Source organism: Salmo trutta, chromosome 8 (assembly GCF_901001165.1).
Source record: "Salmo trutta chromosome 8, fSalTru1.1, whole genome shotgun sequence".
Classification (NCBI taxonomy): domain Eukaryota; kingdom Metazoa; phylum Chordata; class Actinopteri; order Salmoniformes; family Salmonidae; genus Salmo; species Salmo trutta.
Window position 1 is genome coordinate 11226634 of NC_042964.1, and position 15336 is coordinate 11241969.

Here is a 15336-nt window from a genome sequence, read left to right on the forward strand (position 1 = left end):
AAATTAAGCATGGGCTCTCGGGTTCTCAAGAAGTCCAACAGCATACAATAGTCCATTATTACCATGCATACTACCTCTTATTACTCCTATGACTTATTTCTAACTTGACTGTTTTTGTCGTCATTAACTGATGATGTACTGAACTGCTGAGGGAGCTCCCACAAGCATTTCACAGCACCTTTTATACCTGCAGTAATCTGTATGTGACGTATAAAATGTGATTTGGAGCCAAAACCACTAATAGAGTTATTGCCACAGGAGGCTGCTGAGGGGAGGATGGCTCATAATAATGGCTGGAATAGAGTGAATGGTATCAAACACATAGAAACCATATGTTTGCTGTTTGATACTATTCCATATATCCCGTTCCAGCCATTACTATGAGACCGTCCTCCTCAAAGGTGCCACGGCCGCCTGTGGTTCTTGCATAACCCACAGGTGTACCACAAAGGTTCTCTTGAAATCAACAACCACTCGAATACAGATGGTAGTCATCTATCAAATACCAGAAACTATTTCCCTCCCATTTAGGAACTTATCTACTGGATCAACATGGCTCCCACATGCAAACAAAATGGAACTACAAAGAAGAATTTGTTTAATGATGCAAGAGAGATACTTGGTTTTGCATTACTCCTCCACACATGCAAAGCATGCTGGGTCAATATGCAAACATAGCAGTAGGGCTCCCGAGTGTCGCAGTGATCTAAGGCACTGCATCTCAGTGCAAGAGGCTTCAGGTCACTACAGTTCCTGGTTCGAATCCAGACTGTATCACATTCGGCCGTGATTGGGAGTCCCATAGGGCAGCGCACAATTGGCCCAGCGTAGTCAGAGTTTGGCCAGGGTAGGCCGTCATTGTAAATAAGAATTTGTTCTAAACTGACTTGCCTAGTTAGATAAAGGTTACATAAATAAAAGATACTAAGAGAAGGGTCTGGGACAGTGAAGTACAGTGAGGGAAAAAAGTATTTGATCCCCTGCTGATTTTGTATGTTTGCCTACTGACAAAGAAATGATCAGTCTATAATTTTAATGGTAGGTTTATTTGAACAGTGAGAGACAGAATAACAACAAAAAAATCCAGAAAAACACAAATGTTATAAATTGATTTGAATTTTAATGAGGGAAATAAGTATTTGACCCCCTCTCAATCAGAAAGATTTCTGGCTCCCAGGTATCTTTTATACAGGTAACGAGCCGAGATTAGGTGCACACTCTTAAAGGGAAGACAACAGTTGGTGACAACAGTTGGTGCGATTATTCGCAAATGGAAGAAACACAAAATAACTGTCAAATCTCCTCAGCCTGGGGCTCCATGCAAGATCTCACCTCGTGGAGTTGCAATGAGCATGAGAACAGTGAGGAATCAGCCCAGAACTACACGGGAGGATCTTGTCAATGATCTCAAGGCAGCTGGGACCATAGTCACCAAGAAAACAATTGGTAACCCACTACGCTGTCAAGGACTGAAATCCTGCAGCGCCCGCAAGGTCCCCCTGCTCAAGAATACATATACATGCCCGTCTGAAGTCTGCCAATGAACATCTGAATGATTCAGAGGACAACTGGTGAAAGTGTTGTGGTCAGATGGGACCAAAATGGAGCTCTTTGGCATCAACTCGCCGTGTTTGGAGGAGGAGGAATGCTGCCTATGACCCCAAGAACATCATCCCCACCGTCAAACATGGAGGTGGAAACATTAGGCTTTGGGGGTGTTTTTCTGCTAAGGGGACAGGACAACTTCACCGCATCAAAGGGACGATGGACGGGGCCATGCACCGTCAAATCTTGGGTGAGAACCTCCTTCCCTCAGCCGGGGCATTGAAAATGGGTCGTGGATGGGTATTCCAGCATGACAATGACCACGGCCAAGGCAACAAAGGAGTGGCTTAAGAAGAAGCACATTAGGGTCCTGGAGTGGCCTAGCCAGTCTCCAGACCTTAATCCCATAGAAAATCTGTGGAGGGAGCTGAAGGTTCGAGTTGCCAAACGTCAGCCTCAAAACTTTAATGACTTGGAGAAGATCTACAAAGAGGAGTGGGACAAAATCCCTCCTGAGATGTGTGCAAACCTGGTGGCCAACTACAAGAAACGTCTGACCTCTGATTGCCAACAAGGGATTTGCCACCAAGTACTAAGTCATGTTTTGCAGAGGGGGCAAATACTTATTTCCCTCATTAAAATGCAAATCAATTTATAACATTTGACATGCGTTTTTCTGGATTTTTTTTGTCTCTCACTGTTCAAATAAACCTACCATTAAAATTATAGACTGATCATTTCTTTGTCAGTGGGCAAACGTACAAAAATCAGCAGGGGATCAAATACCTTTTTCCCCCCACTGTAGGTCAGCTGAAATAATAGAGTAGATGGCCCTGGCACGCAACATTTGGTTCTGGGTTCTGAGATTATGGGTAATCTCTAGTCAACCTTGTCATGCACCCATGTCACCTTGTTCAGCCACAGAAACTTTGTATATTAAAAAAAACTCAAAAGACTGCAGGTATTGAGAAAAGACTGAGGATTTATGTATTACTTAAGAAATTGCTTTAATTTGATTTTAAAAGTTCCCTGAAATGTTTCCTTTTCCCCTAAACAAAATAGAGCCTCATGTCTCAGCACCGAATTACATCAAAAAGAGTTTCCATCAGAGAACGATAAATTAAACAAATATACATGTGCTAAGTGTATCATAATCATTGTATCAGAAATCTTTACAAGAGACAACTAAAATGTATTTTTTTTAACAATGAAAAAACATTCTGATAACGAGCTACAAGTAAAAAAAAGGGGGAAAAGAAAGTCAAGGTTTCAGGGGGAGGGATAACAGCAGTTATGTTCAACAGGTATAAAAATACTAACAGGCAACTGGCCAATTAACTGGTAACAAAGCATCGTGGCTAGGCAGGTCAAGATACGAATACTAGATTTAATTGGTCCAAATCATAAAAGCACAAGCTAAAGTGCTGTTTAGGGGGCAGGTGAGGAGGACGAAGTCCCACCAGATGGTTAAGGCAGTGGGAGGAGGGGTCTTAGCTTACTTACCTAATTCTAAACCAAACCCTAGGCCCTACACTTACAGTTTGTGTTGTACTGAAAATGTTGGACTGGTATCCGAAATATGGTGAAAATCCCAACATGGTACTTGAGTACTATTTGAGAAGGTCCGGTCACAAAATTTCCCAGCTGTCAAAGTTCCAGATGGACAGTCATTTACCGGTATATTAAAAAAATAACTTTACACAGTTTGAACTGTTTTGAAGCTAATTTCCTGCAATTCTACACATTTTGCCATGGGGCAGAGAAAATGTTGCAGTTTTGAAGACAATGATCTGCAATTCCACACGTTTCGCCATGTCTTGCGTGTTCATATGATAACATTTATTAAACTGTTGGTCCGTCCCTATTGACCCCATTCTGGGTCCAGCGCCAGAGTATGGCTATCTAGGTGGAGCTATTACCATCTTGCTAATATCTATCCTTTCAGAAGTGCCTACATGTAGGGACTAGGGTTTGGTATTGGGCATTTAACTTGGGAGTCACAACTTAATGTTGGTCTGGAATAGACAGGAGAATAAGGACCGACGTGTCCTGGCCTTAGTCCGAGTCGCTCCTGTCTTCCTTTGTAAGCAGCCGCTTTCCGCTCTTCGGGGCCATTGCTTCTTGCTTGAGGATCTTTGCGGAACTAAGAAAGACAAATACAGGACAGACGGTGAGACTGTTTACCATTGAGAGGAGAACATGTATGTTACAGGTAATAGATGTGGGGGGGGGGAATAATGCATGTAAATGGTACATGGGGATTTTAGGGAGAAGTTCCCGCCGTCAGAATGGCTGCCGCTGGTAGCTTACCCTTTCTTCTTGTATTTCTCCTGCTCAGCAGGAGGAATGTGGTCCATCAGCTCCAGACTGTCATTGATCTTCTTGAGCCACTCATAGTGCTCTCGGCCACGGACCTGAGAGGAGAGAGGGAGGAAGTGAGAGGGGATTTTCCTTGGGCAAAACCATGAAGTAGAGAGACACCAATTCTCCCTCACAAAAGTGCCTCTGTCAGCTTGTGTGTCATTCCCTCACCTGCAACAAAAATACATTGTCCTTGTCTTCATCCTCAGTGCTGGAGCCGTTCTTGATCTTCTTGCTGGTCCCTGGAGGGGGCAGGGCCTGTTGGGACTCTGAGGGGAGAGGAGACAAGGTCAACAATGACATAGGAGAGACGAGGGTTGAGACGTGGCCCGAGTCTTACTTCTCTTGGCACCGTTGGTGGTCTTGGTCCCGTTCAGAACTTTGTTTGTGTTCTCTTCTTCGGTCTTGCGGTCCCGGCCGGGACAGGCACACACACGGACCTCGAAACAACGGCGACCCAAAACCTGACCCCTAGAAAGGAAGCAAAGGGGTGAAGAATAGTGAAAGTTAGAGGCAATAAACTCACGGGGAGCCAAGCACACTAGGGATGTGCGTCTTTCACTTCCAAGATGATTCGATATGCATCTAGATACAGTGCATTCGGAAAGTTTTAAGACCCCTTGACTTTTGACATCGTTACGTTACAGCCTTATTCCAAAATTGATTAAATTGTCCCCCCCCCCCATCAATCTACACACAATACCCCATAATGACAAAACAAAAATAGGTTATCATTTTTTGCTAAAAAATAAAAACTGAAATATTACATTTATACAAGTATTCAGACCCTTTACTCAGTACTTTTCAGCGATTGCAGCCTAGCCCTAGAGTCTTCTTGGGTATGACGCTACAAGCTTGGCACACCTATATTTGGGGAGTTTCTCTCATTCCCTGCAGATCCACTCAAGCTCTGTCAGGTTGGATGGGGAGCGTCGCTGCACAGCTATTTTCAGGTCTCTCCAGAGATGCTCGATTGGGTTCAAGTCCGGGCTCTCGCTGGGCCACTCAAGGACATTCAGAGACTTGTCCCGAAGCCACTCCTGCGTTGTCTTGGCTGTGTGCTTAGGGTCATTGTCCTGTTGGGAGGTGAGCCTTTGCCCCAGTCTGAGGTCCTGACCGCTCTGGAGCAGGTTTTCATCAAGGATCTCTCTGTACTTTGCTCCATTCAGCTTTCCCCTCGATCCTGACTACCCCAGTCCCTGCCGCTGAAAAACATCCCCACAGCATGATGCTGCCACCACCATGCTTCTCCAGACATGGCACTTGGCATTCAAGCCAAAGACTCCTTTAGGTGCCTTTTGGCAAACGCCAAGGGGGCTGTCATGTGCCTTTTACTGAGTGGCTTCCATCTGGCCACTACTATAAAAAGGCCTGATTGGTGGAGTGCTGCAGAGATGGTTGTCTTTCTGGAAGGTTCTCCCATCTCCACAGAGGATCTCGGGTTCTTGGTCACCTCTTTGGCCAAGGCCCTTCTCCCCCGATTGCTCAGTTTGGCTGGGCGGCCAGCTCTAGGAAGAGTCTAGGTGATTCCAAAATTCTTCCATTTAAGAATGGAGGCCACTGTGTTCTTGGGGACCTTCAATGCTGCAGACATTTTTTGGTACCCGTCGCCAGATCTGTGCCTTGACACAACCTGTCTCGGAGCTCTATGGACAATTCCGTCAACCTCATGGCTTGGTTTTTGCTCTGACATGCACTGTCAATTGTGGGACCTTATATAGACAGGTGTGTACCTTTCTAAATCACGTCCAATCAATTGAATTAACACAGGTGGACTCCAATGAGTTGTAGAAACATCAAGGATGGTCAATGGAAACAGGATGCACCTGAGCTCAATTTCAAGTATCATAGCAAAAGTTCTGAATACAAAAAAAAAAAAACGTATTCACATAAATTAGCAAAAACCTGTTTTCGCTTTGTCATTGTGGGGTATTGTGTGTAGATTGATGAGGAACTTATTTTATTTAATCCATTTTAGAATAAGGGTATAATGTAACAATTTGGAAAAAGAAGGGGTCCGAATACTTTCCCAATGCACTGTATACAGGCTACAATACATTTTTAGTTTGAAACGATTCAGTGCGATTAGAGGAACGAATCGATGTGATGCACTAACTTTTGTTGCATAAACATTCATTTTTCATTCTAAATTACAATCTGCTGCTGATGGAGCTCATGAGCTGGGCCTCTCAGTTTGATCTGTCGGTCGTGTGTGCGTAAATTATGGGTGTGGTTGTGTCTCAAGTTCGGCGTTCAGCTTTTTCGCTCCGGACGCTTTATCTGCTCAACCACGCACCTGTCTGGTGAGGTTGAACGCCTCCTCTCCTACTCAGCCTCCCGACCAAAGCTTCTCCCAAGCGGGTGTGACATCTGCTCCCGTTACCTGCTGCTTGGATCCCACCCGGCGATCTACTCCCCGTCTGCCCTGCCCTGTCTACTCCCCGTCTGCCCTGCCCTGGAACAGGTACTCCCCCCCCCGCCCGCCCGCCACACTCCCCCGAGATTTCGCTTGGCTCCAGCACACACGCACACTGTAGACTTTGGACTGATCTGAATTTTTATGTAGGCTAATTAACTTGTGTTGTGATTTTGTGTTGTAGAGAGTTCAACAAAACTTTCAGTGTTCAGACAGCCTTCTTTGCCCTTAACATTGTTCTGAACACCTTCAAAACAAAAAAGGTATTGTGGTCGTGTAATAACATTTCACCACTGTCTCATAATTTAATTGTTTAGACCAGTGGTGGGCAAACTTTTTGGCTCGAGGGCCACATCGGGATTTTGAAATTCAACGGAGGGTCGCATTTTTTGGGGGACCAATTGTTTGTTAAAATCAATTTGCGGGGGCCTCCCGAGTGGCGCAGCGGTTTAAGGCACTGCATCGCAGCGGTCGTCACTACAGACCCGGGTTCGATCCCAGGCTGTCACACAGCTGGCCGTGAATGGGAGACCCATTGGCCCAGCGTCGTCCGGGTTAGGCAGGCTGAGATTTCCTTTTCCCATCACGCTCTAGCGACTCATGTGGCGTACTGGGCGCATGCACGCTGACACGGTCACCAGGTGTATGGTGTTTCCGCCGATACATTGGTGCGGCTGGCTTTCAGGTTAAGCAAGCATTGTGTCAAGAAGCAGTGTGGTTTGGCTGGGTCGTGTTTCAGAGGACTACTGGCTCTAGACCTTGGCCTCTCCCGAGTCCGTACTGGAGTTGTAGCAATGAGACAAGACTAACTACTAGTCGGATACCACGAAATGTCTCGCGGGCCGGTTTGAAGTACCCCCCCAGACCGTTTGGAAGTTGACAGTTTTACTTCTCCTGTGTCAACCATGCAGCGTGGGTAGCTTAGGCTACTTTTATTCCGGTATAATAATTTTCAACACTACATTTCATAAAAACATAACCGAGCAAATTCATTGACTGTCACAACATAAAAAAAATACCTAATATTGCGCATGCTGTTTTACTAATATTTGCATGCTGACAGTGACATGCAAATATGGCAGATCAGGAATAGGCCTACTTTTCATTGCTCAGTGCTTGTAGCTGCGCACAGTATGCAGTTTAACTAGGCTACTGATATTTCCTGGGGTTGTTCGGCATGCAAAATGTCTTGTAGATCAATGACTGTCAAAACAATGACATGCTGAAGGCGTGGACGCAGTTGTAACAAAATATGGAGGTATTTTCGGGAAGGTAGAAAGTCTTTTTTTTTTTTTTTTTTTAAACAGGTGATTAGTAACGTTTGAACCAATTTTGAGACAGATGCATGCTACATTCGGATCGGAGTCCCGCTGACAGACGCACTCATATCTTAAATATTTCAACCGGGGACCGATTCATATCAGTGAATCGTTACATCCCTAAAAAAACACACATTACGGAAAATGTAACGCAAACTCAGACCCTGATGCGGATTTTACAAAACAAACTTAGTGAGAAGGGATAAGGAGAGACACTTACTCCTGGGTCTCCAGGGTCAGGATGGTGAGGATGGGCCGCCTGTTCATACCACCCATGCAACTGGAGTTGCACATGAAGTTCAGGAGAACAGTAGTCGTTTCAGAGCCCAGCTATACAAACACATACACAACGTTAAGCTTCACTTGAACGCACATTGACAAATGCAACTCTCCAATGCATTATAGACAGATGTCTCATAATGGCTTCCTGGTATGGTGATGTAATCATTTCCATGGTAATGTAGAATGTTCATTCAAATGATTACAAACTGATGTGGCTATTTTTTTTATAATTTCATTTGAGTTGATTCAACAAATCACAGAACAGATTGATGGGGTACACTTCCTGCCTTGCTCATCTGGGTACACTCGCAATGGCCGCCAGTCCACCCATTATGCCATCATTAATTGAATGGGGACGACCATTCTATTAAGTATCTTTCTATGGGGTATACCTGAGGAGGCTCATACGGCAGCAGCACACTTTGACGCTTGGTGTTTCCATCCTCCAGGTATTGAGCCCACTGGCTCCCCTCCACCCTAATCAGGTGACTGCGGTGGACTACGCCTAGACAAAAAAACAGGAAGTAGACAAGTAGTGAGGGGGAGTCTCCTCTATTCCTGGGACAATCTTCTACATGGGGAGTAAAGGTATACCTCATCTCTCTAAGACCATGAGGAATATTATGATCAGATTTGCATGGGTTTAATTTCCTCTTTATTCGTTTACATGGCTAAATACAAAAACTGAGCCAAAATAAAATCATGCATATCAGTCTATTATTTTCACTCTTAAAACTTCTTATGGATGGTGGCAGTATTGAGTAGCTTGGATGACTGACGTGCCCAGAGTAAACTGCCTGCTACTCACTCCCAGAAACTAAGATATGCATATTAGAAAACACACTGAAGTTTCTAAAACTGTTTGAATGATGTCTGAGTATAACAGAACTCATATGGCAGGCAAAAACCTGAGAAAAAATCCAAACGGGAAGTGGTTTGTAGCTTTAAGTGATTGCATATCCAAACTACAGTGTCTGTGGGGATGTCAACAGTCTTTAGAACCTTGTTTGAGACTTCTACTGTGAAGTGAGGATGAATAAGAGCTCCTGGAGTCAGAACACTGCCAGCAGGGCATGAGGCTCAGCCATGCGCACTCACGTGAGAGGTAGCTCAGTTCCATTGCATTTCTGAAGACAAAGGATGTCTCCGGTTGAAACTTTATTGCAGATTTACGATAAAAACATCCTAAAGACCGATTCTATACATCGTTTGACATGTTTCTATGAACTGTAACGGGATTTTTTGAGTTTTTGTCTGACCTGTGCGTCGTGAATTTGGATTTGTGAGCTGAAGGCACGAACAAAAAGGAGGTATTTGGACATAAAGGATGGACTTTATCGAACAAAACGAACATTTATTGTTGAACTGGGATTCCTGGGAGTGCATTCTGATGAAGATAATCAAAGGTAAGTGAATATTTATAATGCTATTTCTGACTATTGTTGACTCCAACATGGCGGATATATTGTATGGCATGTTTGTGTCTGAGCGCCGTACTCAGATTTTTGCTTTTTCAGTAAAGCTTTTTTGAAATCTGACACAGCGGTTGCATTAAGGAGAAGTTTATCTAAAGTGCCATGTTTAACACTTGTATTTTCATGAACATTTATGATGAGTATTTCTGTAAATTGATGTGGCTCTCTGCAAAATCACCGGATGTTTTGGAGGCAAAAGATTACTGAACATAACGCGCCAATGTAAACTGGGATTTTTGGATATAAATATGAACTTTATCGAACTAAACATATATGACTTCTTGTTACACAATACATGTGAGTGTCATCTGATGAAGATCAAAGGTTAGTGATTCATTTTCTCTCTATTTCTGCTTTTTGTGACTCCTCTCTTTGGCTGGAAAATGGCTGTGTTTTTTTGTGTGTAGGTGCTGACCTAACATAATCATATGGTTTGCTTTCGCCGTAAAGCCTTTTTGAAATCAGACACTGTGGCTGGATTAACAAGAAGTAAAGCTTTAAAATGGTGTATAATACTTGTATGTTTGAGGAATTTTAATTATGAGATGTGTGTTGTTTTGAAGTTGCCGCCCTGCACTTTCACTGGCTGTCGTCATATCGATTCCACTAACGGGATTCAAGCCGTAAGAAGTTAAGGGCAAAATACTTATTATCTACATCAGTTTTTAATGTTTTCCTTAGACTAAAAACACACCCACCTTCATTGTTATCTGAGGCGCTCTGGTGGTGGGGACAGCGCCGGACCACCTCAGAGACATGCTCAGACTTCTTGTAGATAGCAGTGGCCCTGAGGATGGCTCCTGGCGGGGGATCCATGGCCATCAACACCTCCACAGGGCACGTCTTAGCCAGCTGGCAGTACAGCTTGTTCAGCTGCACAGAATACTGGGAGGGGAGAGAAAACAATGAGCGACCAGTTGGATGTGTCTATAGGAATTTTATTTTGTGAAACAATGTTGTGAATTGAATTGATAAAAAAATTGATCACTTTGGCGATAAAAAAAATTATTATCTGTTTATGAAGTTTACATAAAATACAAACACTAGCAAAATGTGGGCTTAACACCTAAAGGTATAAGATCATAATACACATTAACAATTATATTAATATTCTGAAGAAATCGTAAATACCTTGTTTATAACTATACATTTTCACCAAAAGGGCTGCATTTTAACCCTTTCCATAATGGAGCCCTTGTGTAGAACATGCCCTGTCATGTCAGACCCATGCATTACTGCAACCTACCAGCATGCAACTCCTCAGTTCCAATGAATGAGTTGCAGGGGGCGTTAGTTTGAGGGCAGCACACCCTAACTCAAGCCTGATAGGTCTATCATAGTAAGCTGACATGTGAGTCACTGTGGAAACCTTGCTGCTATTGGCTGTTTTAATCCAAATACTTTTTCACCAAAACCTTGAGTTTTAGCAAATCGTCACAATGAACTGGATTCCAGTTGAATGCAACCACAGGGAATTAGAATGAGTGGAATATCTTTTGTCTCTGTCTGAGGTAAAGTAACTGCAATTTACTGTAATTAATTGATTGAAATGAGACCATGGATTAAATTGGTTTGAAGCCATTTTACTGTTACTTATTGTGATTGTCAAAAAAGTATCTTAATCAAAATAGATGTTTCCCCCCAGAAGAGAAAAGTCATTCAAAGTTGAAAGAAAGAGATCAATAGAGATATACATAGCATGTGAATATACAGTGAGACAAGGCTTCTTAAAGGGTGGGGCTGGACCCCATGGTAGGCTGTGTTTCATTCCTATAGAGTACCAAAGTATGAGTCATAATACCCATAAAGCCTAGCAGTCATACAAGAAAATGGTTCCAACCATTTGTCCACCATCAATTTTTCCCACTGGGCAGTGGTTCCAAAACTGGGGCTCATTCCAGCTTTAAACTTCCTCTTGAAAATTGCAATAGTAGAATGCACAAGGTGAAATTTCTATATTTGGCAGTGCATCATCAGTTCCTCTTGTCATGTTAGTCATTGCAGACCTTAGAAAGCAATTTATAACTTGCCAGAAATGTCCAGATCAACTAGTCCATGTCAGCTAAAGTGTTTTTAGGTAGGTTTGGTAACCTATAGATATTTTCATTTGTGTCACTCAAATACCACATGAATACCCATTAGACATGCCAAAACATATAGAATTGCTAGAAAATCAGCTTTAAACCCGCTAAATGTTCTCCGCCAACAAGAGGGGTGTGAAAAGTTTGTCATGAACAGTGTTAGTGCCCGTAGAAATAGACGTGGCGCGTGCGCAGGTGGGGCGCAGAATGTTCCCCACCTGACGTTTTGTTAACCATGTAAATCTCTCTAGGACAAGGTGACTTATAATATATTCGCCTGTATTTACCCCTCAAAAATGAAATGCTAATTAGCTGCTAATGTGGCTATCGTAAAGAACTACAAATGCCATGATGATCTGGACAAAACTGCTGAATTGAGGCAAAGGTAAGAATCTTTGGAATAATTATCTAATGTTAGCTAAAATTTGTAATGATTAAATTGGCTAAATGTCTAAAATGTATAATTCTGTGAACTGTCTTGTGCAAGTTTTAAATGGGGCGGCAGGTATCCTAGTGGTTAGAGTGTTGGACTAGTAACTGAAAGGTCGCAAGATTGAATCTCCGAGCTGACAAGGTAAAAATCTGTCGTCCTGCCCATGAACAAGGCAGTTAACCCACTGTTCCTAGGCCGTCATTGAAAATAAGAATTTGTTCTTAACTGACTTGCCTAGTTAAATAAAGGTACAAAAATATATTTTTTTTTAATAGACACAATACCTGTTAGCAAAGGAGTCAGCTAGAGATGACGTGCAGGAGCTTGCTGGGATTTGTAGTCTTCCATCATGTCTAATTTGATGCTAATTAGCATTTTCGAAACAGAATAAACAGAGCCGAATATATTGATTAAAAAAGTCACCTTGTTTGAGAGAGATTTACATGCTACACGCCAGGGTAAGCCCACACAAAACACAGCACTTATTTTAAGTGATAAATGACCATATTATCATGAATTATAAACTGGGTGGTTTAAGCATTGGTATGACAAAATATTTTTACTGTTCTAATTACACTAATAACCAGTTTATAAAAGGCAGCTCTGGGGTTTGTGGTATATGACCAATATACCACGGCTAAGGGCTGTGTCCAGGCACTCAGAGTTGTGTCGGGCAGAAGAACAGCCCTTAGCTGTGGTATATTGGCCATATATACACACACCACACCTCCTCGGGCCTTATTGCTTTAACTATACGTGTGTGTATGTATTCAGGCATGAGCATGTGCAGTAAGCCATATGCATGACACTCACAGTGGAGGTGACAGACTTGGCGGTACCGGACTTCTGGAATCGCAGCTGGAAGCCGTGCTTCCCAGGGTAGTCATTGGTGGAGGGGACGGTGGAGGCAGGGGGAGGCACGCTGTCCAGGGTTGATACAGAGGACTCCACAACCGGGGGCTCCAGCAGTTCAAACAGCCCCTCGTCAAAGACCTTGTGGAGAGTCGCGTCGGGAAGGAGCTGTGAGGGAGGTAAGTGGATGCCATTTATCTACAGAGGAGTAAAGTATTCAAGTTATCAGTTGCTTTTTACATTTCCGTCTGAATACTGAAACAGGAGTGCCCACCATGGAAATTAAATTACCAGAGAAGAAAAATGTAACTCAAACAATCACTGTACTGCTGGGGGGGGGGGCTCATTACCCCATTCTAAAAAGTCGTGGCGTCATGAAAATACTTCCTTCACGTCATGAGGTAGACAATCAAACGTACCGAGACATCCAGGTCAGGCCAGTTTCCAGTAGCACCCTGCGGAATACTGGGCCCCTGAGGTGTCATACTATAGAAAAGAAATCACTGGATCAGTCATTATTATGGCCCTGAAAATACCTATGCAGAAAAGGTGCTGTAATACATTGAACAATGTCTCTGGGCTTCCACTCACACACAACCTTCTCGGCCTAGTCTAGAAGTAGCTACCTACCTTGGTAGTCTTAAACATACATAAGTCTGTGGTCCTAAAGGTTGTTCAAAACTTACTTGCTCTCCCAAAGCTGCTGGAAGGAACATTGGCTGAGCTCTTCCATCCTGTATCCGTTCACTTCCATCCTGTATCCGTTCACTTTCTCGACAGCTCACAGGACCGTTTGGGAGGAGGAGAGGATTGGACACAAGGAGGGAGGGAGGAAGGCGATGGGATCTAGGAGAGGGAACACCCATGTGATTAGTTAAAAAAAAAAATCTATACTAGTTTTAGCAGCTACCTGTGTCTTCGAAACAATACATTTATGGGATGAGTGGGGAAAGGGGGACAACAGCTCCCAAGTGGAGCAGCAGTCTAAGGCACTGCATCTCAGTGCTAGAGGCGTCACTACAGACCCTGGTTCGAGTCCAGGCTGTATCACAAACGGCAGTGATTGGGAGTCCCATAGGGCGGCGCACAATTAGCCCAGTGTCGTCCGGGGTGGGCCGTCATTGTAAATAAGAAATTGTTCTTAAAATGACTTGCCTAGTTAAATAAAGATTAAATAAATAAAATAAAAAAAGCTAGAATACAGACTGGGGACGGGTAACGACTGACTGGGTTGTGTAGTTAGCTAGAGCCATGTGAGCACTGGTGCCACGGTATTAGGCTAATCCTTGGTGTTGCTCAAGTGCCTAGCTAGCTACCCTATGTTTACCAAATAAACACCTCATCTAAATCTATGACTAACTTTCAACCAACCCTATGCAGAGAGAAATAATAAAGGTGTATTTTTGTATGCCATGGTTCGTTGGACAGAGCCTATGAGGAAAAATAACGTCGTTGTTGTAGGGCAGGGATCACCAACTAGATTTCTACATTTGTATATGAAAACATGCATCTCTCCATTACGAGGGAGGGAATACTTGGGAACATATTTTAAAAAAAAAGTAAATCACTTGGAGCTGATTTCCTGGTGTTTTTGCAGTCATGTCTGACAATTAAAATTCAAAAAAATATGTATTTTTGCTCAGAAAACTTGGGGGGGCCAAATAAAACCACATGCAGGCCAAATCCAGTAGGGGGACTATGTTGTAGGGTAAAGTTGTATGGATAAACTGCGAAAATAAGATCTACGGTAAACACAGGCTTAGGAGATCTTATATTTTTTGTTCTATGAGAACCAACTGACGTCCTTTTTTGTGATATCTTTAGAATGTATGTAATAATAAAAACGGTTTCATAATTCATAACATGATGTTTAACTGGTACCGCTTTCGGTGATCCCAAACATTGCCGCACGAGGGCGAAGCGAGCAAATTGGTGGCAGGACATGGGGGTGTTGGATAAAAGTTATTATTAAAAATATGAATTTCAGTACCCTGCGGAAAAGGCCGCAGTTGTACATGAAACACATTGGTACAGATAAGCGTTTTCAGAATTGACATTTTTACAAGTATCGACTAAAGGTGGCTCAATCTTTTTTCTGACAAATCGCGCGAGGGGTTGAGCGTTCCTCAGTTATGGCCTAGCATGTCCTAGCTATTTAGCTAGCAGGTTAGACACCCTAAACAGTAAGCGATTCGTGATCATCATCCAACTTCCATGTCATATAATACTACAATGTGTAGTGGTTAAATGTGTATTAATACAACGAAATACAAGACAAACCAAACTTCACCCACCATCTTCCACTAAAATCTGCTAGCTCAGCTGTAAGCTTGGCTGGCTGTTTTACTAGAATCTCCAATCAACAACAACCACAAACTTTTCCAGGCAAAAGAATTTGCTACGCTGCCTAAAATAAATTAAACATGGATTTTATACCTCGCCTCCCGTTTATGGATATTTTATTGCAGCACCTCGGTTCTCTGTCAATGCAATCCGTAGCAGCCGTAAAGCAAAATATTTAGTTTCAGTGAAAAGCGTGCTTTTCGGGGATTTCCCCAATAACCAGAGAAGG

At 43.1% G+C, this 15336-nt stretch overlaps 1 protein-coding gene across 2 annotated transcripts; it reads right to left on the minus strand.

Annotated features, from left to right (window-relative positions):
* Nucleotides 1-2511: 2511 nt before the first annotated feature.
* LOC115198177 (cellular tumor antigen p53) lies at nucleotides 2512-15336 on the minus strand. Of its 2 annotated transcripts, none has more exons than XM_029759932.1 (11): nucleotides 15201-15334; nucleotides 13451-13610; nucleotides 13184-13250; nucleotides 12726-12962; nucleotides 10097-10283; nucleotides 8316-8428; nucleotides 7862-7971; nucleotides 4247-4377; nucleotides 4078-4175; nucleotides 3856-3959; nucleotides 2512-3688 (listed from the first exon to the last, which is right to left on the minus strand). In XM_029759932.1, the coding sequence occupies exons 2-11, from the start codon at nucleotides 13516-13518 to the stop codon at nucleotides 3601-3603; spliced, it is 1203 nt and encodes a 400-aa protein (XP_029615792.1). In that variant the 5' UTR covers nucleotides 13519-13610; nucleotides 15201-15334; the 3' UTR covers nucleotides 2512-3600. The 2 variants fall into 2 exon arrangements, with proteins under 2 accessions (XP_029615792.1, XP_029615794.1); XM_029759934.1 differs by having other exon boundaries at nucleotides 3601-3688; nucleotides 12726-12932; nucleotides 15201-15336.

Excerpts from the sequence above, each read along its gene's own strand:
- LOC115198177 (XM_029759932.1), bottom strand. The coding sequence starts at position 13,518 with ATGGAAGTGAACGGATACAGGATGGAAGAGCTCAGCCAATGTTCCTTC. Across the intron at positions 7,972-8,315 it reads TGCCGTATGAGCCTCCTCAG|CTGGGCTCTGAAACGACTAC; the intron begins GTATACCCCATA and ends GTGTTTGTATAG. Across the intron at positions 3,689-3,855 it reads GAGAAATACAAGAAGAAAGG|TTCCGCAAAGATCCTCAAGC; the intron begins GTAAGCTACCAG and ends TGTCTTTCTTAG.